The sequence below is a fragment of the Penicillium lagena genome (genome assembly GCF_028827675.1).
Source record: "Penicillium lagena strain IBT 129212 chromosome Unknown utg000003l_segment0_segment0, whole genome shotgun sequence".
Classification (NCBI taxonomy): Eukaryota; Fungi; Ascomycota; class Eurotiomycetes; order Eurotiales; family Aspergillaceae; genus Penicillium; species Penicillium lagena.
The window spans coordinates 852,183-877,952 of record NW_026623224.1 but is presented as its reverse complement, the minus strand read 5'-3'; the positions used below and the strand labels follow the sequence as shown (position 1 = coordinate 877,952).

The window sequence follows — 25,770 nt, the reverse complement described above, 5'->3', positions numbered from 1 at the left end:
CTAACTCCCATCAAAACCAACCGCCGGCCCCCCTCTCTTTTCGTGGCCCGCTACTGATCTTGCAACAGAGATGCCAGAGAGAGGCTTGGAGGCGGCCGGGGCGGCGCTCCTTGCTAAATGTCTAAGAAGTTGGCATCTCTTTTTTTTCTCTCGAGTTGGTCGGCAGCTGTTTCAGTTTTGTGGGGGCAGGAATATCTAAACATGGTTATAATTATGGTGATGACACTGCCTATTGGGTATGTTGCTTTGGTTCCTATGGTCAGTCCAAATAGATGTTCTATGTTGAGATGTGTGTTTGCTTTTTGAATAAGCAATGAATGAATCAAAAAACGAGGTATTGCTATTATGCAGGGCTTCCTTCGGCGGATGCAAAATAAATCCCGATATACAACGAGATTGAGTGAGACGATGAGATCATTTTTGAAAGCGGTTTGGCCCCCATGCATCCCTAGTCGGAGGCTTGCAGGGATGCTGTCGCACGAATAGGAGAACCCATGCGAAGGTAACAGCAACCGAATTATCCGCAGAACACGAAGGGCTTGGTCAGCCATTGAGTAAATAAACAGGGGTTCAATCCTGAGGCCCACACTTGATCTCTTACGGAGTACTCTGCACTGTACCATTCAGGTCGACATCGAAGAACACCACTTAGCTGTGCGGGGTTTCTTACATTTAGAATAACTCATTGGTTCCATGTATTCACTAATAACCCTCTCTTACGAACTACTAGGTTACTTCTTCCAGGAAATCGGACCCACCTCTGGGAGGATTGTATTGCTTTTTGGGGGCTAGTTAGGCGTGGCTGGACAGGGCTTCCAGCCATGCGTAAGCCACTTACTCGCGAGAATCTGGAAGGCTAGAGCAAGCACAATTTCAGATAAATCGGCCTTTCCTCCTTCCCAACCTAATTGACTTGTCCTCATCCATTATTCCCCGATGGTCCGCCTGGTTCAGTTGCTCGGGTTGGCAGCAGCGGCTGCTGCGAGTCTGTCGCAGCTCGAGACCAATGGTCGTTCTGCATGGGGCACACTGCCATCGCCCACTCTCCCCAAGTTCCTTTTGGATGGTGTATGTATGACTCTCAATATAACAGATGGCCGCTAAGACGCCCATAGCCTATGGAAAATGGCGTCCCATGGGGACACGCGAATCCGGCTGGAGACGCACCTAATACCGGAGTGACACGCCATTACGATTTCACCATCACACGGGCCTTCAAGTCGCCCGATGGCTACAACAAGAGCGTCATTCTGATTAATGATCAGTTTCCAGGTCCAATGATTGAGGCGAATTGGGGAGATATGATCCAGGTTACGGTGACTAACGAAATTGACAGTGATGAGGAGGGCGTCACTCTGCACTGGCACGGTATTTTGCAGAAGAAGACCCCTTGGTATGATGGTGTTCCCGGCGTCTCCCAATGCCCAATTGCTCCCCGCGGGGGCAAATTCACGTATACATTCCAGGCAGATCAGTTCGGCACTGGGTGGTATCATTCCCACTACAGCGCACAGTATGATGACGGTCTATACGGCCCAATGGTTATTTACGGTCCTGTCCAGGATGAGGTGTCTTACGACTATGATCTGGGGCCAGTCATGATCTCCGATTACTTCCATATCAGCTACTACAAAGTGCTGGAATTGTCCTTCTCGAAGCCGCCAGTGGGGGTAGCGGTCGACAATAATTTAATCAACGGCAAAGGCGTTTGTGACTGCAGTAACATCAATGCTGATGTGAATAATGAGCAGGCCAGCTGTCAAGCCGGGGCCGGACGGGCCAAGTTCCAATTTCATTCTGGAAAGAATCATCGGCTGCGCCTTATCAATTCCGGATCTCTTGCCAATCAGAAATTCAGCATCGACAATCACGAGCTTTTGGTGGTCGCGAATGACTATGTTCCCGTCCAGCCGTACAAAACCAACGTGGTTACCTTGGGTGCTGGCCAGCGAACGGATGTCATCGTCCACGCTACTGGCTCACCCGCCGACGCAGTCTGGATGCGATCTGAATTTGACATGGTATGCCTGGTAGCCAATGCTACCGTGCCGAATGCGCTTGCAGCGATCTACTATGAAAATGCCGATACTTCCGTCGATCCCACTACGGAGGGGACAGAATGGGAGAGCAACAACTGTCGCAACGATCCGCTCAACCAGACAGTGCCATACTACCCACTACAACCTCCTTCTCAGCCCGACACCACCCAAACGGTCACCATCAGCGTCGGATTGAACGACACAGGGTTCGCGGTGATGTTCATGGACGGCTCATCCTTCCGGGCCGACTACAACGATCCCATTCTTCTCGACGCCAAGGAAGGAAACTTCACCTTCCCTGCAGAACGAAACGTCTACAACTTCGGCTCAAACTCCAGCGTGCGTCTGATCTTCAATAACACCTACGCAACCGTTCACCCTATGCATCTCCATGGCCACAATTTCTGGGTCCTGGCTGAGGGCTTAGGTACCTGGGATGGCAAGATCACGAACCCCGAGAATCCGCTCCGTCGCGACACGTATAATCTGCAACCGGGCTCGACGACGTTGCCCTCCTATTTGGTACTGGAGTGGAGGCAGGATAATCCGGGTATCTGGCCTTTGCATTGTCACATGTCTATTCACTCGAGCGCGGGGATGTTCATGCTGGTGATGGTAAGTAGTAACTATGTCCTCGGAATTATGTTCCGGTACTAATGATGTGTCTCTTATTCTAGGAGCAACCGAACTCCATAGAGAGGGATATGCAGATTCCCATGGTTATGGCGCAAACGTGTCGTGATTGGGACCGTTTCAGTAATAATGATTTTGTGGATCAGATCGATTCGGGTGTATAGACTTGAGGGTGCGAGATGTTTGGACGGATTCGCAGGACTACCTCCAGTTAACGAGACTGTGGATATTATATTGATTGTTAATCAACTAGTCTTGCGCTTTCATCTTCTCCAAAAGAAGCCCCAGCTACCTGTCAAACTTATCACCCAGTTACCCACAACAAGTCAAGACCTCGCAAGAAGTGCCACACTTCACTTGACAGGGTTGCAAACAAGCAACCTTATGCTCAACCCCCGTCGCCACTGCAGCGGTAGTTGTCTGCCCTAATTCTGGTTGTACAGTAGCCGAATGGATCCCATAGCTATGAAAGCAGTCGCTCATGGTCTTCGCGATATCCACAAAGTCTGAAATCGTCTTATCTGACATCGAGACATGCACAGATGCCAATGCCTTCTCTTGGTTCAGTCGCCAAACATGTAATTCGTGAACTGATATAATGCCAGGAATCGTTTCAAGGTCATGTTTGACGTCGTCGAGGTTTATTCCACTTGGGACGCTTTCCAGCAAGATCTTGCCTGATTTTTTTACTAGATGGGTATTCGGTTAGAGTAGGACTGTAGACGAAGGAACAAGAGACAAACCTAATGGGAGCGACGTTGCGAGGATGACAATGGCGATGGTCATGCTAACTGCAGGGTCCGCGTAGTAGCGGTGAGGATATTTTGTGAGCCATATAATTAGTGCTGAGATTATGACAGCAACATTGTTGGCGGCATCGCCAAGAACGTGAATCAGAACACCTAGCATGCCGAGATCGTATCCCTTTTTGGATGGTTGGATATTGTTGTGTCGGTGGTTTGTGTGCAAAGAAATAAGCTATGTCTAAGTTTTAGCATAGTCCCATTGATATTAAGGGGATATTCTCACTTCTGTTGTCTCACTATCCGAGTTACCAATAGGCCCGCCAACTCCGGGACCTTCTGCTTTGGCATGATCGTGGTCTGCAAGTCCGATGGCGTATTAGTGAAGAACATAGGTGAAAAACAAAGCGTGGCTACAAACCATGAAGAAATGAGGCACTTATAATATTGAGAGTAAGTCCAACGCAGCCAACGATGAGAACAAGCTTTGGCTGCTTAACGACTACTATTGTGTCAGCAAGATAAAAGCAAGCATTTTAGGCACTACTCACTTTGCAAGGATATGAACCGTTCTAAGGATTGCAAAAAGATACTCACACCCAGCGCAAGAAGCAAAACGCCGTTGAAAAATGCACCGAGGAGCCGAGATCGTTGCCAGCCGAAGGATAAGTCTGATGGCGAGTCTTTTTTCGCAGATATCTGCCTTCCGTTAGGACGAACTCATAGTGGGGAGGGAAGCTAGTTGCTAACCTTGACGGAGGCGAAGGCCACCATGAATCCAACTAGATCATTCAACTAGGAATAGTTAATAAAACAAATTGAAGATGGTGAGGCAATAGCAGCCTTTCTCACATAGTGAAATGCATCCGCAACGAGGGCAAGAGATCTCGTGTAGAATCCAACAGAAATCTCCGCGATGAAGAAACACAGGGAAATGCATATAACGAGCTGGAGCCGCTGTGCCTGGCTGAGGTGTAGGTGTAAGGCCATACTAGAGTGGAAGTTGACGATATTCGCAGAGATCCTAGGGATCAAGAAATCGAGAGTTGCATAGAGAGGAGTGAAAAGTAGAAGGAAGAGCACGGTAGGAGGTCGCTTAGGCTGCACCTTTCAGCTCGTCACATTTAAGGTTTCGGTCCTCGGGCGCCAAAGGTGGCGTGGACGAAATCCAGCGTTTTGTTGCACTATAATTGGTAGAAATGGATATCCCTTACCTACCGCAACTCGAATGAATATTAAGCCTACTACTGTCTATCAATTCTTATGCGTTGCAAAAAGAGCTTGAGTGAAGGCCTTGACCTATTCTTTCCGTCCCGGGGGTCTCTTTTAAGACACCCACACCATTTCCCAATGAACTGTTCATCTACAATCCAGGATCAATAGACGAGACCACTTCTGTGCAGACAGGGACGGTTGTCTTTAGACGCCGGTCGACGCAGCACATTCCCATCGTCCATTTCCCTTAGTTTCTATCCGCACATCCATGGCCACTCTCTTAAACGAGCTGTGATCTGAGTCCGTCTCATCTGCATTCAAAACATATCACAAACAAAGTGCGTCACGGAGAACCAATGCCTTTGATAGCACCGTTTCCACTGTCGAGTTTCCCGCAAAGGACGAAAGCTACTTGTGCAGACTTTGCGCACCCAATCCGCAAGTTCAGCGCCCTGGCAGGCCTCTTCTCCCATTCCTCTTCGCGGAAGTGGTGCTGTCGAGTAATATCTAATGGAAGTGAGATTACCTTGATCGAATTTCCCTCTTGACATTAAGTTGAGAAATCCAATCCTACCGGGGTAGTTGGAAAGGTTGTGCTGGACTGAGGGTCGGTGAGCACATATATAATCGCGGCTGCCTCGGGATCCGCAAATAGGTTGAACTCGGCAAACGGGTTAGCATTGATTACTACATCGATAGCACCGCCCATAATGACGACCTTTTCACTCGCGAAAATATAACGGGGTCGGTAATTGCAGCCTTCGCGATGTTACTATGAGGTCCAATAGCGATAACAGTAACAGTTTGTGATTCGTGAGATTGAAGCACTGCAGAATTTCCTGGTGCGGCGGATGTGGTAGCATCGTGAAGGGCAGAGCTGCTTTTTAGCCTTATCCATACATAAAACTGAGGATACATATAATAAAAGAGCCAGCAGTAAGTCAAATAACCTTACGTCGTGCAGTGGGGCTTGACCATAGCTCTGTGTGTTCTCGTTGGGCAGTCTGCTTCGTCAAGAAAACAGTGTACGGCTCAAGTCGCATTGAATTTGTTTCACGCCCGATGAAACCGGGCATTCATCCTGATCGATCGGTGTAGATTATTTATTTTTGTGCATTATAGAATAATTTATTTTTACAACCATTGGTGTAAAAGAACACGGGGAAAAAAAAGAAAAGGACCGAGCGTGATTTGAACACGCGACCTTCGGATGTTTGCGCAAATCCTCTCCTCTCAGAGAAGGAACTGCAATCCACCGTTCTACCCCTAAACTACCGGTCCAATCTTGTGGTTGAGGGACATTAATACAGAGTTAATAGTATCGAAAATTTATAGTTAGTGCAATAGGGTGCACATATAACAACAACCACCTTCAACCCAGTTTTATGCGGTAACATTAACAATTCTTCCTATATGCTTAGTTTACCACATAAAGGTGTAAATTTAGGTTATAGAATGCCAACTTAATACGACCCGAGCTACACAGGGGAAAGTGTATTATAGTCTACGTCAGTAAAGGTTTGTACGGAATGGGTGTGTTCCCAGTCAGTAACACTAGTAACTTAAAGTGAGTCGTCAACGAGGACATTGCCTGCGCATAGTTCGTCGCAGCCGCCTTTTTTAACCAAGTGAGAGCCTAGTAGAGATGAGATAAGGATGTTATAGTGCAGAGTCTAATAACCATTCAATGTGCTCAAAATATGAATACACAATCCACCCATCATGTTCATGCTCAGCAAGGAATGCAAGTTCAGCGATTTCCTCAAAACCAAAACCAGTGCAATGCAATGAGGAACAAATAAAAAAAAAAGAAAAAGAAAATCGGACATGAATCATCACATCATCACACTATTTATTTCCCCTCTCCTCTTTTTGCAAGCCACATCAAACACCGTTCGGCTCATCATCATCGGACTTATAGTTTGCATCATCGCTCTCCCAGCCATCGGCCTCGAGAGACCGGCCACGGATACCGAAGCTCATGATGAAACCGATGAACGAGACAGCTCCGAATACGCCAAAGGCTAGGGCTTCACCCTTGGGTTGAATTTTAGATGTGAGGGAGAACAAGCCGCCTGACAAAAATGGGCCAACGGTGCGGCCTGCAGCGGAAAGGGTCTGCGCGAGACCGTTCAACGCGCCTAGGACGGCATGGTTGGGTGCTGAGTTTGTGACCTGCATTCCGCAAATTAGTACTCCATAGCGTGATTAGATGGACGTAAAAAGACAAGAACTCACCAGTAGCAGTGCACTAGTCAGACCGCCCACCGAGGCAACGGTTTTAACCAGTAGCACGGAACATAGCTCGATGGCCATGAGAGCAGACTTGCCCGTTAACTTCTTGGTCTCTGCGCTTTTATACCCGACAAAGGGCATGAGAAGGAACGAGATCACAAAGCCGAAAAGACCAGCACGATAAGACCACCGGTTGCCCATCTTGTCGCGCAGGCGGTTAAAAATACAGATTTGGAAGATGATTGTCACCGCGCCGGCGAAGCCTTGTGACAGGCCGATCTCGGAGGGGGTGAGGGCTCTCCCAACAGGGGGTCTCGCTTGTGCGAAGATCGGGAACAAGGAGTTGAACGAGACGTTGCAGAGGGCGAAGATCAGATAGGTCAAAAGCAGGAGGATGGTGTCTCGGTTGTAGATCTCGTCCCAGGTGAGCTCCTCGGCGGGGTGGTCTTCTTCATCATCTACCTCCGAGGCGGAGTCAAGGTCACTGTCATGGTCATCGGCTTCAACTGCGCCATCACGGCCTCCTGGTGGACAGGAGGCCTGCTGCGAAACCCGCAAGTAGGTGGGATGGCGAGCGAAGCCGGTGAATTGCCACAGCCAGGAGAATAGACTGCGAACCTTTTTTCCAATTTTCGGGAGACTGTCGTCTGCATCTTCGAGGCTCTCTTCCAAGAACAGGGATGTCAACACAAAGTCGACCAGGAGGATCGCAGCAGACATAAGATTCGGCGCAAGGTACGGATAGGTGCTTTTCGCGCCGGTGAACGGGTTGCGTTCGAAAACCAACAGTCCTCCAAGAAGAGGTCCCGATATGCCGCCAATCCCATAGAGCACGGGGAGATATGTGAAAGCCTGGGACTGGTTGCTTCGGTCTGTGATCTCGCCCAAGCAAGTCGACACCAAACCCTGATTACCATTGACCGCACCCATTAAGGCTTGCACAGCAATTGCCTGACCAAGCGTCTTGCAGAATCCGAACGCAACGAAGCACAGCGCCGTCAAAAGCGTTCCCAGCAGAATAACGGGTTTCCTCCCCACGCGGTCCGACAACCAGCCCCAGAAGTAATTGGTGCCAAACTGCGCCAACGCAAAAGCCGATGCAATCGTGCCAACGTAGACTCCCACATTGCGGGACTCGACCTCGGGAAACTGTGACGCCATGTCCGGGAGGTAGGGACTGATCGAATTCAAGGCTGTCTGCTCCGCCAAGGCGATCATAGCCAGTACCGCCATTTGTTTCTTAGGGAGGGGGACTGAGCGCCGGCCTGGTCGACACTGCTGCCATTGTGATCGTGTGACCCCCCGCAGAGGACTCAGACCGGCCTGAACTCGGTCTTCCGGGATGCTTGGGTGGCGGCGTGCCAAATGTTTGGTAGTGCTGCGTAGAGGAGCGGCGAGGGAGCGAGGTGCGCTCCGACGGGGGCATCGTCGCGGCTGGTGTTGTTGCTCTTGCGATTCGAATGTCAACCAATACGCTTGCAGGAGGGTGGGATTGAGGCGCGCAATCAGCCGGCGCCGGGGCTGTACTGAGGCCGTTGGTGGAATAACCAGAAACAAATGGGATCTGGCAGAATAACAGGAGACCGTGGCTGTTAAACACAATGCTGAGGGCGGAAGTAGGCAGACTAAGCAAGCAGGGAACTGGTCTCCAATAATAATATGATGTAAGCGATTTGGAGATGCTGAGTCATTTATTGGGCCAGACGAGACGACGGATGCATTGTTGACTGGATGTGTAAGGACTTCACGCAGAGAATGAGGAAATTCTCCGTCTAGCACACCAAGTGGCCGAGCAGTAACTCAGTCAATTATCTTCCTTGGTCTAGTGGTCATGATTTCCGCTTGTCATTAATACCGATAAGCGCGGGAGACCGGGGTTCGATTCCCCGAGGGAGAGTCTTTTTTTGCTATAGATATTAGTTTTTGCTCAACTGAGGAAGGAGTGTCAGTAACTCCAGATACTGACAATGGAATATGATTAATTAACAATTTACTTGAATTGCTGGAAGTATATACTGGTGTAGTAAAAGCAAAGGGTCAAGATGAATCAATCTCTTGGATCACTTCATCAGCAGATCGACTGCCCAGGGCACACTCAGCCCTCGAAGATCCCCGTAATGCTGTCCAACGCCCAAAAACACAATGGGAATGCCCGTCGCGTGCACCATACTCACCAGCGTGCCCACCATGTCCCCAACGGTGTCACATTTACTGATAATAAACCCGTCTAAATTGCGGCCAGTGCCAAATGCCGCATTGAAGTTACGCGCCTGCATGACGCTGTCGGTGCCGACCAGGGCCTCGCCAACCATGAAGATCTTATCCGGATTGGCGAACTTGGCAAACTTCTCCAGCGACGACATGAGTCGCTGGTCGTTGTGGCGGCGGCCAGCCGTGTCGATCAGGACGACGTCGAACTTTTGGGCAGCGGCGTATTCCACGGCGTCCTTGGCCACATTGGCGGCATCCTTCCCGTAGCCCTTCTCGTACAGCTCGACATGGCCAGCGGTCTCGCGCTCGCTGAGCTCTTTCAGGTTCCGGGCATGTACACGGAGCTGCTCCACCGCACCGGATCGGAAAGTATCGCAGGCGGCAATGAGCACCCGGTAGTTGTTCTGGAGTAGGAAGAAGCAGATCTTGCTTAGGTTGGTGGACTTGCCAACACCATTGACCCCGACAATCGACATCACGTAGGGCCGAGGCGCACGCTCCTTGGTGGTTGGGGCCGTCACGGCATTGATCTCGCGCAGCAGATCAAGTGAAGAGGTTGGCGTCAGAATCTTCCGCAAGGATGCCTCCATCGCTTCGTGTAGAGCAGCATCCACACTCTGAAAGTTGCCGGTTTTCTTTCCCACCAGCTCACGTTCAACACCTGCGCACAGACGGACGGCAGCCTCGCGGGCGACATTTTTCTTCAGCAGATGATCCTCCATCGCTTTCAACGGCTTGTCAAGATCGGCCGCGGTCAAAACTTTTCCACCCACAATGTTCCGGAAGAAACCGCCCATGGCCTTGAACCCGGAGCCAACGACTCCGGTCGATGCGCCGGTCTTGGTCTTACCGGCATCGGCTTGGTCCAGAATAGAATGGACTTCGTCGCCCAAGTCCTTCAGAACGAATTGGCCCTTCCCAGTTCGGCGGCCCCAATCATCTTGAGAGACCGCCTCCACAGATGGCGCAGCAGTCCCCAGATCATCTGCGGGAGCAGAGTAATCCAAAATTTCGCCATCATCCTCATCGGCAAATCCATCAGCATCCCAGCGGCGCATCTTCTTTTTGGTTGCCGGTGCCGGTTTGCGATTCCGGGAATGCTCGTCTCCAGAAGACGTAGCACTGGTATTGGCGGCTTTCCGCGCACGGCGGGAAACGCGGCCGCCGGGGCCAGCCTTTGCGGTGAGAATATGGCTGGCGGGAGTTGAAGATCTAGAAATATCCGGAGTTGCCGGTGGCGTACCCTCATCGGAGGTTGCCCCAGCCAGCGCAGCATGATGCTGCGCTTTGGTACTGTCAGCTTTGTCGTGCATCGCAAACTCAAGCATTCCTCCATACCTTTCATGAGGCCAGGGACCGGTGGCGGCGGCGGGCCACCATTGTCTGACGAGACAAGCGGGTCCTTCTTCTCCGTGCTCTCAGCGACTAGGGTCTCGGCGACTGCTCCAGTATTGTCCTCCAGCTCGCGCACCTGCTGCTCGAAGTAAGGATCGAACCGATAAACGGTGATGCGCGCCCGGGTGGCCTTCAGCTGGTCCTTGTAGAGGTCGATGAAAATCGTCGAGATATTTTCCAGCAGCTTATCGATCCAGCCGAGGTGAAGCAGTGATTGGTAGACAGCCTAATGCGAACACAGTGAGCTCATCTGCGTGACTCCGGTGGCATGCGACAAGACCAGACATACCACGAAGATCAGGTTGAACTCCTTGACTCTCTTCCATTTCAGGGTGTACTTCTCCTTCTTGAACACTGGCGACACACCGGGGGCTGTCGTCGCAGCTTGGGGCACCACCTTTTCCTCGATAAAGACGTCGTTGATCAAGCTGTTGATGACATGCGCCCCCACCGGTGCGTAGGACTTGGACCATAGCACCACACCGGAGGTGGTTAGAATCTCGAAAGCTTCCAGCATCGTCAGAAATTGTGTGGTATTGGCAAGAGGGAAACACTGGAGCGGAAGGCCTAGAGGGAGGGAGAAGGAAGTCGGTCGTAATAGTTAGCGGTGGCGGAGGTGACGGGCAAAAAAGCGAAGTTCGGGAGCTGAGCGGATCTCTAGCCACGTATAAACACTTACTTCCCTCCTTCCTCTCCCGCTTCCCTTTCAACCACGCTACAACTCATATACCACTTTCCTCCTGATCATTTTCACTCCCTCTCCTCGGTCTGGTGCATCATGTATCGGGGCTCCTTTGCTCCCCCGCCCGCGCACTCGCCGCCCCTGCACCACCCTGTCCCGCAACATGTCTCGACCGTGCCTATGATGCGCTCGCCGCCGCCCCCAGCTCCCCAGCAGCCTCCAAGTGCTGGCTATGGAGGCAATCCTTATCAACCATCGCCAGGACAAGGTGGCAGTGGTACATATGGGCCCGGGCTAGGCGGGATCATCAACGACCCGACAGCTCAAATGGGATTCCAAGTTGGCAAGAGCGCCATGATGGCGGGACAGGAGTACATGGAGCAAAACGTATGAACATCTCCTAATTCATTGCTCCCATTTCTAACTGGCAGAAACAGTTGAATCGCTACGTTTCGATCCCCGCCCTTAAACACTACTTCAACGTCTCCAACTCCTATGTCCTCAACAAATTGGCCCTCGTCCTCTTCCCCTGGCGACACAAGCCCTGGTCCCGCCAGCAAGCCCGCCTGAACAGCAGTGCTGGCAGTCCCAACGGCCAGATCGCCCAGCAACAGTATTCGTCTATGTTCCTACCCCCACGAGATGATCTCAACTCGCCCGACATGTACATCCCCGTCATGGCGTTAGTGACCTACATCCTGTTGTCAGTGTTGCTCGCCGGATTCAGAGGCAATTTCCACCCCGAATTATTGGGCTCGATCACCACCACGGCCATCGCAGTGATCATCTTCGAGATCTTGTGCCTGAAGCTGGCCACGTACATCCTCAGCATCAACCAGGACTCGCAGCTGCTGGATCTGGTGGCCTACTCGGGATACAAGTTCGTTGGCATCATCGCCACTCTCGTTGCCTCGGAGATCTTAACGCCGGGGCAGGGAACCGGTGGTTGGGTTGGCTGGACGGTCTTTGCGTACACGTTTCTCGCAAATGCGTTCTTCCTAGTAAGTCACATGCACCATCTTGATCATCTCTGCACTCATGCTGATATCAAAAAAGCTCCGGTCGTTGAAATATGTCTTGCTTCCCGACTCGACCGACGCCACGATGCGGACAGGCTCGATGCACACCGTGGCTCGCTCCCAGCGCAACCGACGCACTCAGTTTTTGTTCATCTACGCGTATGTCATCCAGTTCATCTTCATGTGGGTTCTCAGCCGCGAGGGCCCGTCGGCTCTGGTTTCGGCGGCGGCCAGCAGCGCGGGTTCGTCATAGCAGAAGATTCACGTCATTGGGCGCATGGCGGATAGTTATAGACGGGGCTGGGGGAAGGCGCTGCAACATGTATGGATAGCATCAGGCACAAACAAGCTCATCAGTATACTGGCCCAACCTTCAGGGTAACGATAATAGCACGATTTTTCAACTGCCACTAAGTTCATTCTTCTACCGGTACAAGCTACATAGGCTACTCGGTCTACTGTAGAGAAAAATCCATCTTCAAGATCAACATATGTATTTTATTTTATATGCTTGTCGGGCTGACGGGAAAACTGCGTCCTATCGAAGGTTAGAAACAGAGCACAACCAACGAAATGCAAAGCACGATGCCATGAAGAAGTCCTCAGAGATCTTGGTGATAAAGGTAATATCATTGCCAGAAGCATCAATTACTATCTAGGCGTGATAAGGTTATAATCATCGGACGGGGGTTGGCAGTGCTAGAAGCAAAAAACACGCACGTACCGGTTAGTGAAAGATGGAAGTCGAGGTCTCGGATCATGTCTAAAAGTCTTTATCCAGTCAGTATGGCTATCCAACCAGATGAAATGAGAACACCGTGGCAGAAGAACAAGAGTATCAGAAAGTGAAGAAATTAATATCATCCGACAGCGCTGTATCGAAAACTCAGGCGTGAGCTTCACAGACGCCGGGTCAATCGCAAATTACAACATCATGTAAAGAATAGGAGATAGGGTGGAGGATGCGGGAATGGCTTACCATCAGCTGTGTCCTCGATCGAGCAGGAGAGTGAGTTCCTTGTGAGGTAAAAGAATAACAGAGATGGGAAGACCACGGGAAGAAAAAAAGCGCGAAGAAAAGCATCCGCCCGGCTCGGAACAAAGGATCCTCCGTGCTGACATAATACCAGCCCTAACCACTGCCAGTGGCCCGCTAAGCGAGTGCTTGTGTGGCACCCGAAATTCTTCGTGACTCTCACTCTTTCACGACAATCCTTTCCGACATCCCACCACCACCAAACCCGTTGTCGACCGTGAGTTCTGAATAACTCCCATTTCATATCCACGCGCTGAATTATTGGTTGCCTTCTAGAATTTCGCCATGGCCGATATCGATGTCAAAATCGCCGAGTGGAAGCAGGTCGAGGTCGGCCGTCTGGTGCTGATCCGCCGCGGCCCCTTCGCCGGCAAGCTCGCTGCCATCGTCGAGATCGTGGACCACCGCCGTGTACGTGAAACATTCAGTCGGGAGGTCGGGAAGGCATTTTGAACACTTTGCGACCGACCGACCGACGATTTTCGGGGATGATGGAATCATATATTGACAACGATCACAGGTCCTGGTCGACGGCCCCTCTGGCGAGGAGAAGAAGATCGTGCCCCGTCACGTTCTCCCTCTTGCCCACGCCACCCTCACCCCCTTCACCATCCCCCAACTGCCCCGTGCTGCCGGTACCGGCCCCGTCAAGAAGCTGTGGGCGAAGAACGAGATCGACAACAAGTGGGCCAAGAGCAGCTTTGCCCAGAAGACCGACCGTGCCGACCGACGGAAGAACCTGACTGACTTTGAGCGCTTCAAGGTCCTGCGTCTGCGCAAGCAGGTACGTTGTCACCGCCAGTGGAACCATTCATGATGCACGGATTGAATGGTTTCTTGACTCCGTCCATTCAATTCAATCTTACTGACCACTGTTAGGCCCGCTACGAGGTGCAGAAGTCCTACGCCAAGGTCCGCGCTGCTGCGGCCAAGTCATAGATGATTACCATGAGGCGTCGGTGCAAGAGGAAGTGAGGGAGGGGAGGTGTCCTGGGACGGGGTTTCCATAGCTGGTCTTCCCCAGCCAAATTGCTGTATGCATTATCCGCAGCCAAAATGATCCAAAATCCTTGATATCCCGGCAGGGGTTGTGTCATGCACTGTTCCAATCTCTCCAGCCATCTTCGTAAAGCGAGTAAATGGAGGTTTTCGTAAATCATCCCAAGTAATTCACTAGATGTGATTGTCGGTCTCTATTTTATTTTTATTTTTTATTATATTCTAAACGAGCGAGTGTATAGTCCAGTATACTCCGAGTGCCACCGACTGCACTGTGGGATCCGGGGGGGCTCGCTAACGATTTTCGGCGGAAGGAGTTGCGCACAGCTCAGCGACCTTCAACTTCTCGACTGACAAAATCCCCCCGCATCCACCACAGCTTGATCTCTGCGTTCCAGGTGCGTTGGCCCGTTTCCTCTGGTCGTGTGTTCGTTCTGTACACCTCGATTTCTCTGGTTTTTGCCCCCGGTCTTGTGCGATTCGTGGTGGCTGAGAGAGAGAAACCTCGGACATCATCCCACACTACACATCAACCCGCCCACCCGATCGATTCATTCCTCCTCCAACAAACCAACCACTCCGAAAACAGAACTAATTGCTCGTTATCTTCTGCTAGGCTCGCCCAATCCACAAAAATGGCTGACCCCCGCGTTGAAGAGCTTCCCGATGACGAGGTCCCCCGGACCGGCGTCGAGGACGCTGGCAGCTCCTCCGAGTCCGAGGCTGGCGACGAGCCCACCATCCCCGGCGGCGCTGCTGTCACCATCCACTCGCGCAACGAGAAGAAGGCCCGCAAGGCCATTGGCAAGCTGGGCCTGAAGCACGTCCCCGGCATCACCCGTGTCACTCTCCGCCGTCCCAAGAACGTATGTGCTTGTCAAACCGAACCCAATCGCTGCTGTTTCAATGAATGTTGGCTGGCAGCGGACGGATGTGTGGAAGGATTGCTGTATGACAGGGCAGACGCTGATTCATTCTACTGGTTTTAGATCCTCTTCGTCATCAACAACCCCGATGTCTACCGCTCGCCCTCCAGCAACACCTGGATGTATGTTTCTCTTTGCTCCGCAGATAACTCTTTTCCTAACCATTCGGCAGCATCTTCGGTGAGGCCAAGATCGAGGACCTGAACGCTCAGGCCCAGGCCTCCGCCGCTCAGCAGCTGGCTGCCGCCGAGGCCGCCGGTGGTGACCACGCTGGTCACGACCACGAGCACGCTGAGGGCAAGGGCAAGGAGCCCATTCTTGGTGAGGCCAAGAAGGAGGAAGAGGAGGAGGATGATGGCGAGGAGGCTGACGAGAGCGGCCTCGAGGCCAAGGACATTGAGCTGGTCATGGCGCAGGCGAACGTGACCCGCAAGAAGGCCGTTAAGGCGCTGCGGGAGAACGACAATGATATTGTGAACTCAATCATGGCGCTCAGCATATGAGGATAATCATGTGTGAGCGGCATGGGTGTTGCGATGGATAGTTGTTTCCAGGGCCTGCCCATAGTGTACACAATCACTTAGCCTTAGCTCCAAAAATCCCGTTACAATTAAGCGCTCAGTGTAATTTGCCTTTAATCTAGTCTTCCTTGATTCTAGTTATCGTTTGTCGTCTATCCTATCGCCCTCTCTCCGTAGTGTTCCCGTGATCCCACGTGACCACCAAACCTTTCCGAGTTGACCCTAAACCTGCCATTCCTGCATTCGACCACCCCCTCTCCTCTCACCCACCCCCATTATCATCCCACTCGTCACAATGGCAGCTGTACGTCTTCCTCGCACTCTCCGCCACCTCGTCCATCCCGGTATTACCGATTGAGCCACCCCCGCTAACCCCTTTAACCCGTCAACAGCGCAGCGCCGCTCTCAAGATCGATTGGGCCAAGGTGTCGACCTCGCTCGGCCTCCGCGGCCAGACCGCCACATCGTTGCAGGCGTTCAAGAAGCGCAACGACGATGCCCGCCGCAAGGTGCAGGTGCTGTCCGAGCAGCCGCAGACTGTCGACTTCGCGCACTACCGCAGTGTGCTCAAGAACCAGGCCGTCATCGACGAGATCGAGAACCACTTCAAGAACTTCAAGCCCGCCACCTACGATGTTGCCCGCCAGCTGAAGGCTATCGATGCCTTTGAGGCCCAGGCTGTGCAGAACGCTGAGCAGACTAAGGGCAAGGTCGAGGCCGAGCTGCAGAACCTCCAGAAGACGCTGGAGAATATTGAGACGGCTCGTCCGTTTGAGGATCTCACTGTGGTATGTTTTGGCTGTAGCAATGGCATGATTCGGATTGTGTGCTGACCCAGTTGTTTAGGACGAGGTCGCTTCCGCCCAGCCCGAGATCGACGAGAAGACCGCTTCGCTCGTCTCCAAGGGCAAGTGGATGCCCCCGGGTTACAAGGTATTTTCTTTCCATTTTCTCACAAACTTTTCAATGGATTACAATTGCTAATACGACTCTCTCGGTAGGAGCGCTTCGGCGATCTGTCCGCCGTCTAATCGCGGTCTCCTTCGTGCCCGGTTTTTCCTCGTCTTATCTCCCACCGGTGTCGTCACACCACTCTGTAAGGAAAGGAAATGGTCATTCCGCCGGCGTGTGGTTAGATTATCTCCCGCCGAGGATGTGTTGGAGCGGTCGGGATATGTATAGAAAGTACAATCAGATCTGCATTTTCCTTTGTCTAGACTGTGTTTTCTTCCTTGTCGTAGCTCTGAAGTATGGTGCAGATCCTGAAACCGCTTATTTATTCGTAAGAGACCTATAGAGAGTGGTTGGAGTTGATAGAGGGTTTGTTGGGAATGTACTTGGCTCAGATATATATCTCATATCCCCAGGTTAAACACACTGTATATACATCCGGCAAAAAATGACAGGTTGATTCTGGCGTTCAAAGTACGGTTAATCGAAGAGCATTTTTATCATTGGGTCCCTTTTGTTTGAACAGATATCAACTATACACTTCTTATATCGTATGTTTACTCTGCTACACATAACCACCCAGTACCTTATTAACCACCACTACCACCTCTACCACCAAGAACCAATAATAAATCCCAATAGCACTGACAGCAATGCACATCCATTCCTAGTCCAGCAGTCGATCATGCACATATCTACACCATTCGTGGATCGAGATGCGCCCGCCAATACCCCTACGCCATTTCTCGATTTATCCACTCTCGGGCCCCTCCGCCCTCCTCTCGTCGCGATCGATGGCTTTCGAGCTCTCCACTATCGTCTCGCCTCGAGCCGTGTACGAACCAAACTCGAACACGAAAAGTCAACCCGATATGTCCACCCCTCAGTTCTCCCTCTGTGGCCGCGAGTCGTACTAGGAGCGTTTGCTGCCGGTTTGTTTATGTTGACTACTCCGCTCAACCATACCATACCACCACCATCTGCAGAACACCACAAACTACCTCCTCCACCTCCGTTGCACCTGCAAATGGGCCAATCGGACACAAAACTCACCACCACCAACCCGCCCAGCTTCTCCCGCCTCGAGTCCCTCCCCGTGGAAATCCTGCAGTTGATCTTCCTACACAGCCTAGAACTCAACCTTCCCCGCGCATCGCCGTCCCTCAGCCGCGCGCTCTCAAGCAACCTCCTCTACACATGGCTCATCCGACTAGCCTTTAGCAGCGCCAACCCGGGCTCGGCGGTGGGATTCTTCACCCCGGAATTTCTGCCCTACCCGCTCGATTTCTGGGGCCTGGCGTGGGAGCAGCGCCGGGAGCTGCAGACTGGTCTGCTGGCTTGTCGATGGTGCACGCTGTCTTTTATTCGGAAGTGTCAACGGGACTACGTGGCTCATGTTATCCAGCAGAAATGCACGGATCTGGTTTTCCATCCGGATGACCGGGCCCTGCTCTCGAACTTGGACTCGCATTTCACAGACCTGACCGAGGCTGATCATGCAACTGGCGGCGGTCGACGCGGCAAAGGGGACCTGATCATCCCGGCACACCTGGGCTCGAATGAGAATGCCACCAACACTACTTCGTCATCTCGCAACGCAGACCGCAAACTCGCAATCTGGTTCCACTTCGGCGCCGTGCAAATCCGCAAACCCCACGAAGTATACTACGAAACCGACCTCTTTCGCCTCCCCTGCTCCTTCGTAATCGGCCCAGGCCGAATCCCCGATAAACTGCTCCGCGCGCCGTGGTCAGAGCCCCAGTTCGAGTTCCTGCAGCTCCTCTCGACGGACTTCTACCTGGACGAAGACCAGGTAGACGCGGAGCGCTCCGCGGATATCACGCACTGGCTCATCCGCAAGCGACAGATTGAGCCCTTTCGGCGGCTGCTGAGTATGTCGTTCCGGTCGGCGAATTGTCGCGTTCCGGCGCGGTGGCCGTTGAGCGAGGAGCTTTGTGCGCTTGTCAAGCGTTGTAGCACTGGCGCTGGGGATCCGTTTGCGCTGGCTATTCTGGATGAGCGGTGGGATGATATTCCCGTGGAGGCGAGGCACGATTTGCTTCGGTTCGCTGAGGTAGAGGCGAGTTGATTTGGGGAAGTGGATGAGTATAAGTAAGGGATTTTTGCGGGTTGCGATTGTTTATATCGCACTGTACCTTGCATGATTGTACACTGCTTCAAGCTCTACTTCTGTATATAGTTGCCTAGCGTATGATATAATTCTTCAGAAGAAATTAAAAACTGATATGAATTGTTGCTCCGCTGATCCGCGTCAGGACGGGTATGTAGTATGTAGTTGTAGGTATTGTGTCCATCACCGGCAAAGCAAACCAAATAACAAGAAGAGTACCCCAGCTTATCCCATCTATCCGTTCCATAAATCATAACTCGTAGCCAAGAATCACCTGGCTATCTCCCGCAGCGCATTATACCGCTGACCTAGTCCCCCCCCTCCTACGCCGTCCACAGGATCCGCATGTCAGGCAGGAGATGATGGCATCTATAACGGTGACGACGCCACTGACGATAGCGTGCAGGACGGAGCCGATGGCGTTGACGATGCCCATGAGGCAGGAGCCGATGGCGTGGAAGACGCTTGTGATCTGGAGAGAGAGAGATGTTAGTAACTGATCGATCGAGAGAAAGGTTCCGGGATAAGGTAGATAGGGATGATATGACGTACACACGAGACGACTGCACCCATTTTGAATGTTTCTGGGTTTGTATGAGAGGTTGGTTTGGTTTAAGGCTTCGGTTTAGAAGAAAGGCTTGAGCCAGAACTGGATGATGCGGTTGTGTGGGTTGATGTATCACTGAAGGGACGCATGTTGGAAGAAAAAGAGAAGCAAGACAGAGCAAACAGGTTCTTCTTAAATGGGAGACAGATAGAGAAAGGTCCACTCGGGCAAACAGGGTCCTGCAGCGAGTGGGTGTAGGTGGTACGTAACAAGCCTGGAAGTTGTTGTCTCGAAAAGGTGATGATGGACAAACAAGCCACAAGCAAGTAATTTGCCACAGGAATTTGGTAGGGCTGGAATTGACGTAGATTTGAAATAATAATAGTTCCTGCGAGGTACAAGGATGAGAGGGGGAGAGAGAGTGGACAAGGAGTGCTTCTGCAATCAGGCTTTTGTACATTCCGTCATCTCGGGTTACGCTTTCCTTGATTTTGCACGGGAACGCCGTTCACCAAGCCACTGATCTGCGCCGTTACGATTTGGATACTGCCTCTGAGACATGATCTACCTTTCTAGACCTTTGTAGTATTTTCCGATTGCCATTATTGACGCTCTACAGTATGTTCTTGTACCTTCAACCCCACAAAGTGGTGACGTCATTTGATATTCATAAAAATCACCTGACTAGTCTCGTTGCGGCCGGAATTCCGCCAATCAGCTTGCATGTCGTCGCGGAATATTGTTGTCTGTATATAATGCTCGACCGGCTTGAGCGAGGAATGTATTTCGGCATGGTGGAACTCATGAGGACTGCTTTTGAGGACGGTGCATTATCCGCAAACAATCTAGGTGAGGAGGTGGAAGGGGCTTGAGATGTGTTTAAAGAATGGCCGCAGTCAACCAGCCCATTCATTGCTGAGACAGTGAAATGGCGACTACGAGGTATTTTTCGCAGGTGGCAGAGCATTCTTATACCCTAGGATTTTGTCCGGTGATTTTACATTAACCACGTTGTAGATTGCATTCGTATTGGAGAGGAGAACACGCCATAAGAGCACTAAGAACACATCTGCAATTAAGACACAAAAGAAGAGGGCATAGACCAACCAGCAACACCAATAACAACACGCAAAAGAAGGTAAAGTGTCATCATTAGTCCGATCGCACCCTGCTAGGGCGCATGAAACAGTCAAACCAGAGGAGCGCGTCTGATAACGAGTGAACAAGCCGCCAGGCGGTCGAATCACGGGACGGAGCCAGGAATGTAAGTCACATTTTCGAGAGGTGGCAGATTTCATATCTCCAGGGATGGATGGTAATCCAACTAAAAAAGGCGGCGGACATCTAAATATGCTCGATGACCTGAGCATTCATCGCACGCTGGAATCCATCATCTTGCTGCTCCTGGCCGTACCTGCTCGGACCCTCACCCGCATTGTCCGCGGCGGCCAACTGCGCCGACACGTTGCCATTCACTCCTGGTAAAAAGATCACTTTGCTAGCCGACGACTTGGCCATTGATTGCATTGCTTCCAGGTATCGAATCTGCATGGCCGGAGCAGAAGAGAGGATATCGGCAGCCTGAAAACGGGTTAGTAACGTGTTATGCAGAGGATTGGTAGGAGCCATAGTACCTGACGCATCAGTTTGGCTGACTCGACTTCGGCGCGAGCAGCGATGACCTTGCTCTCACCGATCCGCTTAGCCTGCGCAGCCATGGAGAGCGAATCTTGCAGGTCATCGCTAAAGATGATGTCTTTGATGAGCATGGATTCGACCTGGACACCCCAGCCGGCGGCAACCTCCTCGATGATCTCCGATGTCGACTGCGCAATCTCCTCCCGGCGCTCGATTACATCCTGTAGGACGCGGGCTCCAATTACATGGCGCAGCGTGGTCTGGGTGCGTTCGACGAGCGCCTGTCGCACGTCCGCAATGCCGAAGGCGGCTATGTGGGGGGAGACGACTCCGTAGTAGATAACCGAGGTGAGATGAAGGGTGACATTATCCTTGGTCATACAGACCTGACGAGGCACTTCGACTATCTGAATTTTGACGTCCACCGTCCTCAGGTGCTCGCTGAGTGGGTTTACTTTGACCAGGCCAGGATCTACGGACCGTTCAAAGCTGCGCTTTCAAGTCAGCAATACTCTCCAATGATGTAGTCGGGGGATAGGTGTCGCGAACCGTCCGAACTTCGAGACCAGGCCGACCTGGCCCTGGTTGACCGGCTTGAATGGGTTGGGGCAGCAGATGCAGCATGGAAAGGCTCCACAGAAACCGATACATTGTCCCAAGCTGTGAACTAAATAGAAGTTTCGAACAGTTAGAATTGATCTGAGCGATGACGGCAAGACGTGTAGAAGTTGAAAACATCGCACTTACTGTACGATGAATACCATCCATGCGCATCTGGGTTTTCGCCATCATGTTTGATCGTTTGAGCATATTTCGGCTGCAGGTCATCTAGACGCGCGGGCTGCACATTGACAAGCCGTCGCTCATGGGGATGAGCATCTCGTTCATGAACCGGTGCCTTGCCATGGCCAGTTGCATCGTTAATAGACATGTTGTAGGAAGCGCCGTGGTAGGTCTTATGTCATAGTTATAGGCCGATTATTCGATAGGAAGTAATATTTGCTCGGACAATAGTAACGGTGGAAGTTTTCTTTTCCTTTTTCAGTTAGAAAAACTCTTAGGCGAAAGCCAACTGGAGTTACTTCAGGTGACGATCGGGAATCGTTGTTTCTAAAGGAAAGACGTCTGGCTACTTAAACAGTCAGCAAGGGAGGTCCAGAGCTACGAGGCCGCTTTCATCTCGTCCATGGGCCGGATTACGTATTGCGTATGGACGTTGCGTGTGACATTCAGACAAGTCCGGTAGCCAATTAAATTTCAAAGTGAGGAGATCCTCAGTTTTTAATTGGACAGTATCTAAACCTTCTACACATCCTTTGCTCGTTCTCGCATAATGGTGAGTTTTGAACCCATGTACAATCTTCACCGATTTAACCCTATAGTTTGAGGTCTTGTCTTTTCTGTATTCATCACGTGGTTAAGGAAATAGAATCCATAACCAGGGAGCCAAACTCTTTTTCCGTACTGCAACTTTGATCAGCGAGAAATGAATTCTATCAGGGTTCGCGATGTCTTGTAGTGGAGCTGATTGTTCGAACTGGATGTGAGCCATGTCGCTATGCTCTCGAACTTCAAGAATCACGAAACAACGAAAAAATCCAAATAAGGCCTGTACCTCATTATCTAGATTTGCCATGAGCTTTTTGAAATTCATTATATCTCTCAACAGAGAAGCTGTCGTGGTGTGTTTTTTGGTTGTTGCGTATGGTGCATGTTTTGTCAGGCGTCAGATTCGTCTTTTCCACTTCCGTAACATTACAACGTCGCCTCGTCATATTTCGAGATAGTTTTGCTCTGCCCCTCCTCATACGTGGTGCAGTCTTCAGGTTCAATATTTGTCTGCTGGTGGAGCAGGCTCCTTTCTGGACTGGCGGTCTTCCTATCCAAGTCCTCATTGGCATCGTTGTCCACGTTACTCCCGCTTGGGACAGGAGCATAAGGGTGCGAAATGCTCTCGCGACGGGGATGTTCTCTGCCTGTTTGAATGGGGCCGTTGTCGGTCACTTGATGAGCCTTGGCGAGAGCAAAATCACCAGAATCAAAGTACGTCCGTTCCTTCCCCTTGTCAGCTGGAAAGCCGCACTAAGTGATATCAAAAGTACCTTGAAATGGTGGCCAAGCAAATATCCGAGCGGAGGCTTTTCGTATGTGCTGAAATCACGTCTCTCACTTTCAGAGAGTGGCTGAACGAAATACTGTCAGCATTCTGCTTGAGACGAGATGTAAGCAAGTTTTACTTCCGAGCGTGGTGTCTTGCGTCTTGATTCCATTCGAGAGGGTATCTCGTGCACGTATGAAGGTCATATCCAAGCATGCGATAAGAAACTGCGTCTAAGCAAGAGAACATATATTCGCCACCATTTATCTATATCAATGACGCCGTAGCTTATTGTATCTTTTGGGAGCACGAGCACTAGTCCGTATTGGGCCACAGTATCCTAGGGTCGGTCGTGCTTAATAGGGGAGCACCCGAACTTCTGGTAAAGATAAGGCTCTCTCGGATCCGAATAGAATTGCAATGGAATATATCCCGCAATAGCCGTTGGTTATTCTTGCTAAACCCAATGCGTCCCGCCTCTCCTGTCTCCCTTGCAATGAAGTTTGTAACCAGTTACTCCATTTCGTTCGAGGGTGATTTGGAAGGTGGCTTTTGCTTTTAGTGAAATCTTGAGGTCCTATCATCTTGAAGACGTCCCATGAATTCAGATCTTACACCTAGCGAAAGATTTATATGAAGATTAGTCGAACAAGTTGTCCCACTAACAGAGTACTCAGATAATTAAGAAATTTCATCTATTATATGCATTCTTATTCTTTCCGACTTCGCAAACCAAGTATTGTACGTATTTTTGACAAGCCAGTTTTCTGAGATTTTCGTACTGGGTGTCTGTCCACGGCCCTCGAAAAATCATCGAGGGGCAGGGAACTGTAGCCGGTGTTGTGGTTAGTTGCAGGCTCCCTCAACGATATGTAACTATCTCTGGCCCTCACGCCGCCGAGAGTATCAACATGAGGCCTTGGATTGGTTCTCATCTGGCCGTCGTACGGTGATAGCACAGTTGAACTGATAGACATTGTTCTATCCAGATAGGGAGCGCCCGAGTGTGTTGCGGCCCCCTCTGTCGACACAATCTCATTCAAGAAGGATGGAAAAATCGATGCAGAGAGAAGATCAAGCATTTCCTGTTCGATCGCATCAAGTATTGCGGGAGCCGGAGGTTTCTCCAAATCGTGATACGCTAGCAAGCCATGTCTTTGGTTGCTTCCCAAGTTAATTTCTCGTGGCGATCCCGCGAGGAGATAGGTTGATAGTAGCTGCTGCCAAAGCTCAAGCAATACTCGTGATTTGCGGCGGGCAGGAGATATGTGAGTTCCCACAACTACCGAGCTAAGTTCATAGATGTCCTTATATCGCCTGCCCTCCAGTATGAACTCGAGGATTTCAAGACAGTGTGCTTGAGACATAAAGGCTGTGAAGGACTCGAGAGTATAAGGATAGGGAGCCTCATTCTTCAACACCTCATCAAGTGAGGGCTGTTGATCCCTTAAGGTTGAGTTGCGCGCAACGCCAAAGGTCATGTTATGAGTAACACCAACATATGGCTGATTGACGGAGGACGTGTCCATCTTGCGCAGGTCCCGCTATCTCAGTGTGTGTCTCATGACAACGGCTTTGAAACAACTGAATGGTGACAATGTTCCGGAGGCGAAAATGAGATGAATGCTATTATGTGAATATTCAAATTCAGATCAACCGATTTTCTTCGAGGCGTATTCTTCCGATTACAAAGAGCATCCCACTCGAGCACAAAACATCACAGTAGACCGGCCTAGGTCCTTCTTGACCCTAATATTGATTGATCAACGTGGCGTGAGGCAAACGTTCTCGATCGACACTGACATATTATCCTGTACTCTCAAATTTCTCAACCATGGCTGAAATTCCGAACCCCATGGTCCCTATCTTATCGACATATCACGTGTCCGTGTCTGAACCCGATACGTGCAGAATATAGTTGTGGCAAGAGTGATAGTCCTAGTCGCAACGAATCACGACGCCTGCTTCTAACAGTGGAGATCCTTGCCGATCTATTCTGGACATCATGTTAGATATACTGCCGCGCGAGATTCTGATGATGATTGCAGAATGGGTACGTACATGGTCCTGTATCTGATCGAGATCCTAGTTGCCGCCTGCCATGTTCACGCGCTCAGCCAACTGTTGCTGAGGCTGTTTGCGGTGCTGGTGCCTCAAACGTGCCGCCCGTGACGTTCCGCGCTGCGAGTGAGTGGTCGGTGAATGTCGGACGACCTCGAATTTCCTGCCCCACCATGGGCACAGGTAGGCCTCGCTCGTCATGGAACCGCAAGAACCGCGGTTCTGCCCGCACTGCAGAAGTGGGGTTATAATGTTTCTATACCGGAACCGCGGATATGCGGTTCGATCCGGAGGATCTACAAACGATTACAAAACATGGAACATCTCATGACCTGCATATTTTGTACAAATGCGGACTAGGGTTTTAAAGTATTTTTCTTACAGATTTATCAAAATAGCAGATGAATGCTTAGATGGGAGGAAGATTTTGAAAAGATGAGAAATCAAAAAGACTTGGCTTTCATACACACACACAGTCAGTATGTCTTTCTCCCTATATGTGACTATTATCAGGCAGGAGGATCTCATCCTCCTTCATCTAATTTAATTAGAGGCCCTTTGGCCATCTGTAGTAGCTTTCGAACCGTACTCTCTTTCTAAGCGCACGTTCACTGACCGGTTGGACAGTTTGAGAGTGGCTGGAAAAGGTAAACATCCTCGCTATTGCTAATCGAATCAAACCCATCCTCT

At 51.0% G+C, this 25,770-nt stretch overlaps 13 protein-coding genes across 13 annotated transcripts; 6 read left to right on the top strand and 7 right to left on the bottom strand.

The window, feature by feature from the left end:
* Nucleotides 1-936: 936 nt before the first annotated feature.
* On the top strand, nt 937-2,836 carry N7510_005498 (multicopper oxidase-domain-containing protein; the record flags this gene model as incomplete). Its single annotated transcript, XM_056977424.1, has 3 exons — nt 937-1,068; nt 1,116-2,654; nt 2,717-2,836. The coding sequence occupies 3 exons, from the start codon at nt 937-939 to the stop codon at nt 2,834-2,836; spliced, it is 1,791 nt and encodes a 596-aa protein (XP_056833456.1).
* A 148-nt stretch (nt 2,837-2,984) lies between these two features.
* N7510_005497 (cation diffusion facilitator family metal ion transporter) lies at nt 2,985-3,766 on the bottom strand (the record flags this gene model as incomplete). Its single annotated transcript, XM_056977423.1, has 3 exons — nt 2,985-3,361; nt 3,416-3,650; nt 3,716-3,766. The coding sequence occupies 3 exons, from the start codon at nt 3,764-3,766 to the stop codon at nt 2,985-2,987; spliced, it is 663 nt and encodes a 220-aa protein (XP_056833455.1).
* A 62-nt stretch (nt 3,767-3,828) lies between these two features.
* N7510_005496 (cation diffusion facilitator family metal ion transporter) lies at nt 3,829-4,405 on the bottom strand (the record flags this gene model as incomplete). The annotated part of the gene is made up of 4 exons (XM_056977422.1): nt 3,829-3,920; nt 3,967-4,114; nt 4,166-4,210; nt 4,268-4,405. 4 exons carry the CDS (start codon nt 4,403-4,405, stop codon nt 3,829-3,831), a joined length of 423 nt encoding a protein of 140 aa, XP_056833454.1.
* A 568-nt stretch (nt 4,406-4,973) lies between these two features.
* N7510_005495 (nucleoside hydrolase) lies at nt 4,974-5,339 on the bottom strand (the record flags this gene model as incomplete). Its single annotated transcript, XM_056977421.1, has 2 exons — nt 4,974-5,123; nt 5,205-5,339. The coding sequence occupies 2 exons, from the start codon at nt 5,337-5,339 to the stop codon at nt 4,974-4,976; spliced, it is 285 nt and encodes a 94-aa protein (XP_056833453.1).
* A 1,175-nt stretch (nt 5,340-6,514) lies between these two features.
* On the bottom strand, nt 6,515-8,098 carry N7510_005494 (MFS transporter; the record flags this gene model as incomplete). Its single annotated transcript, XM_056977420.1, has 2 exons — nt 6,515-6,805; nt 6,869-8,098. 2 exons carry the CDS (start codon nt 8,096-8,098, stop codon nt 6,515-6,517), a joined length of 1,521 nt encoding a protein of 506 aa, XP_056833452.1.
* An 827-nt stretch (nt 8,099-8,925) lies between these two features.
* Nucleotides 8,926-10,988, bottom strand: N7510_005493 (signal recognition particle receptor subunit alpha; the record flags this gene model as incomplete). The annotated part of the gene is made up of 3 exons (XM_056977419.1): nt 8,926-10,361; nt 10,415-10,697; nt 10,761-10,988. 3 exons carry the CDS (start codon nt 10,986-10,988, stop codon nt 8,926-8,928), a joined length of 1,947 nt encoding a protein of 648 aa, XP_056833451.1.
* A 261-nt stretch (nt 10,989-11,249) lies between these two features.
* Nucleotides 11,250-12,425, top strand: N7510_005492 (protein transporter YIF1; the record flags this gene model as incomplete). Its single annotated transcript, XM_056977418.1, has 3 exons — nt 11,250-11,540; nt 11,591-12,154; nt 12,210-12,425. The coding sequence occupies 3 exons, from the start codon at nt 11,250-11,252 to the stop codon at nt 12,423-12,425; spliced, it is 1,071 nt and encodes a 356-aa protein (XP_056833450.1).
* A 1,068-nt stretch (nt 12,426-13,493) lies between these two features.
* N7510_005491 (60S ribosomal protein eL14) lies at nt 13,494-14,147 on the top strand (the record flags this gene model as incomplete). The annotated part of the gene is made up of 3 exons (XM_056977417.1): nt 13,494-13,619; nt 13,729-13,992; nt 14,088-14,147. The coding sequence occupies 3 exons, from the start codon at nt 13,494-13,496 to the stop codon at nt 14,145-14,147; spliced, it is 450 nt and encodes a 149-aa protein (XP_056833449.1).
* A 695-nt stretch (nt 14,148-14,842) lies between these two features.
* N7510_005490 (nascent polypeptide-associated complex subunit alpha) lies at nt 14,843-15,636 on the top strand (the record flags this gene model as incomplete). The annotated part of the gene is made up of 3 exons (XM_056977416.1): nt 14,843-15,073; nt 15,197-15,255; nt 15,306-15,636. The coding sequence occupies 3 exons, from the start codon at nt 14,843-14,845 to the stop codon at nt 15,634-15,636; spliced, it is 621 nt and encodes a 206-aa protein (XP_056833448.1).
* A 313-nt stretch (nt 15,637-15,949) lies between these two features.
* On the top strand, nt 15,950-16,685 carry N7510_005489 (F1F0 ATP synthase subunit d; the record flags this gene model as incomplete). The annotated part of the gene is made up of 4 exons (XM_056977415.1): nt 15,950-15,958; nt 16,047-16,442; nt 16,501-16,587; nt 16,656-16,685. 4 exons carry the CDS (start codon nt 15,950-15,952, stop codon nt 16,683-16,685), a joined length of 522 nt encoding a protein of 173 aa, XP_056833447.1.
* Nucleotides 16,686-17,290: 605 nt separating this feature from the next.
* On the top strand, nt 17,291-18,694 carry N7510_005488 (uncharacterized protein; the record flags this gene model as incomplete). The annotated part of the gene is made up of 1 exon (XM_056977414.1): nt 17,291-18,694. One exon carries the CDS (start codon nt 17,291-17,293, stop codon nt 18,692-18,694), a length of 1,404 nt encoding a protein of 467 aa, XP_056833446.1.
* A 1,933-nt stretch (nt 18,695-20,627) lies between these two features.
* Nucleotides 20,628-21,852, bottom strand: N7510_005487 (slipin family protein; the record flags this gene model as incomplete). The annotated part of the gene is made up of 4 exons (XM_056977413.1): nt 20,628-20,864; nt 20,918-21,410; nt 21,471-21,588; nt 21,669-21,852. 4 exons carry the CDS (start codon nt 21,850-21,852, stop codon nt 20,628-20,630), a joined length of 1,032 nt encoding a protein of 343 aa, XP_056833445.1.
* An 824-nt stretch (nt 21,853-22,676) lies between these two features.
* Nucleotides 22,677-24,548, bottom strand: N7510_005486 (regulator of G protein signaling domain protein; the record flags this gene model as incomplete). The annotated part of the gene is made up of 2 exons (XM_056977412.1): nt 22,677-23,003; nt 23,802-24,548. The coding sequence occupies 2 exons, from the start codon at nt 24,546-24,548 to the stop codon at nt 22,677-22,679; spliced, it is 1,074 nt and encodes a 357-aa protein (XP_056833444.1).
* Between the last annotated feature and the right edge of the window lie 1,222 nt (nt 24,549-25,770).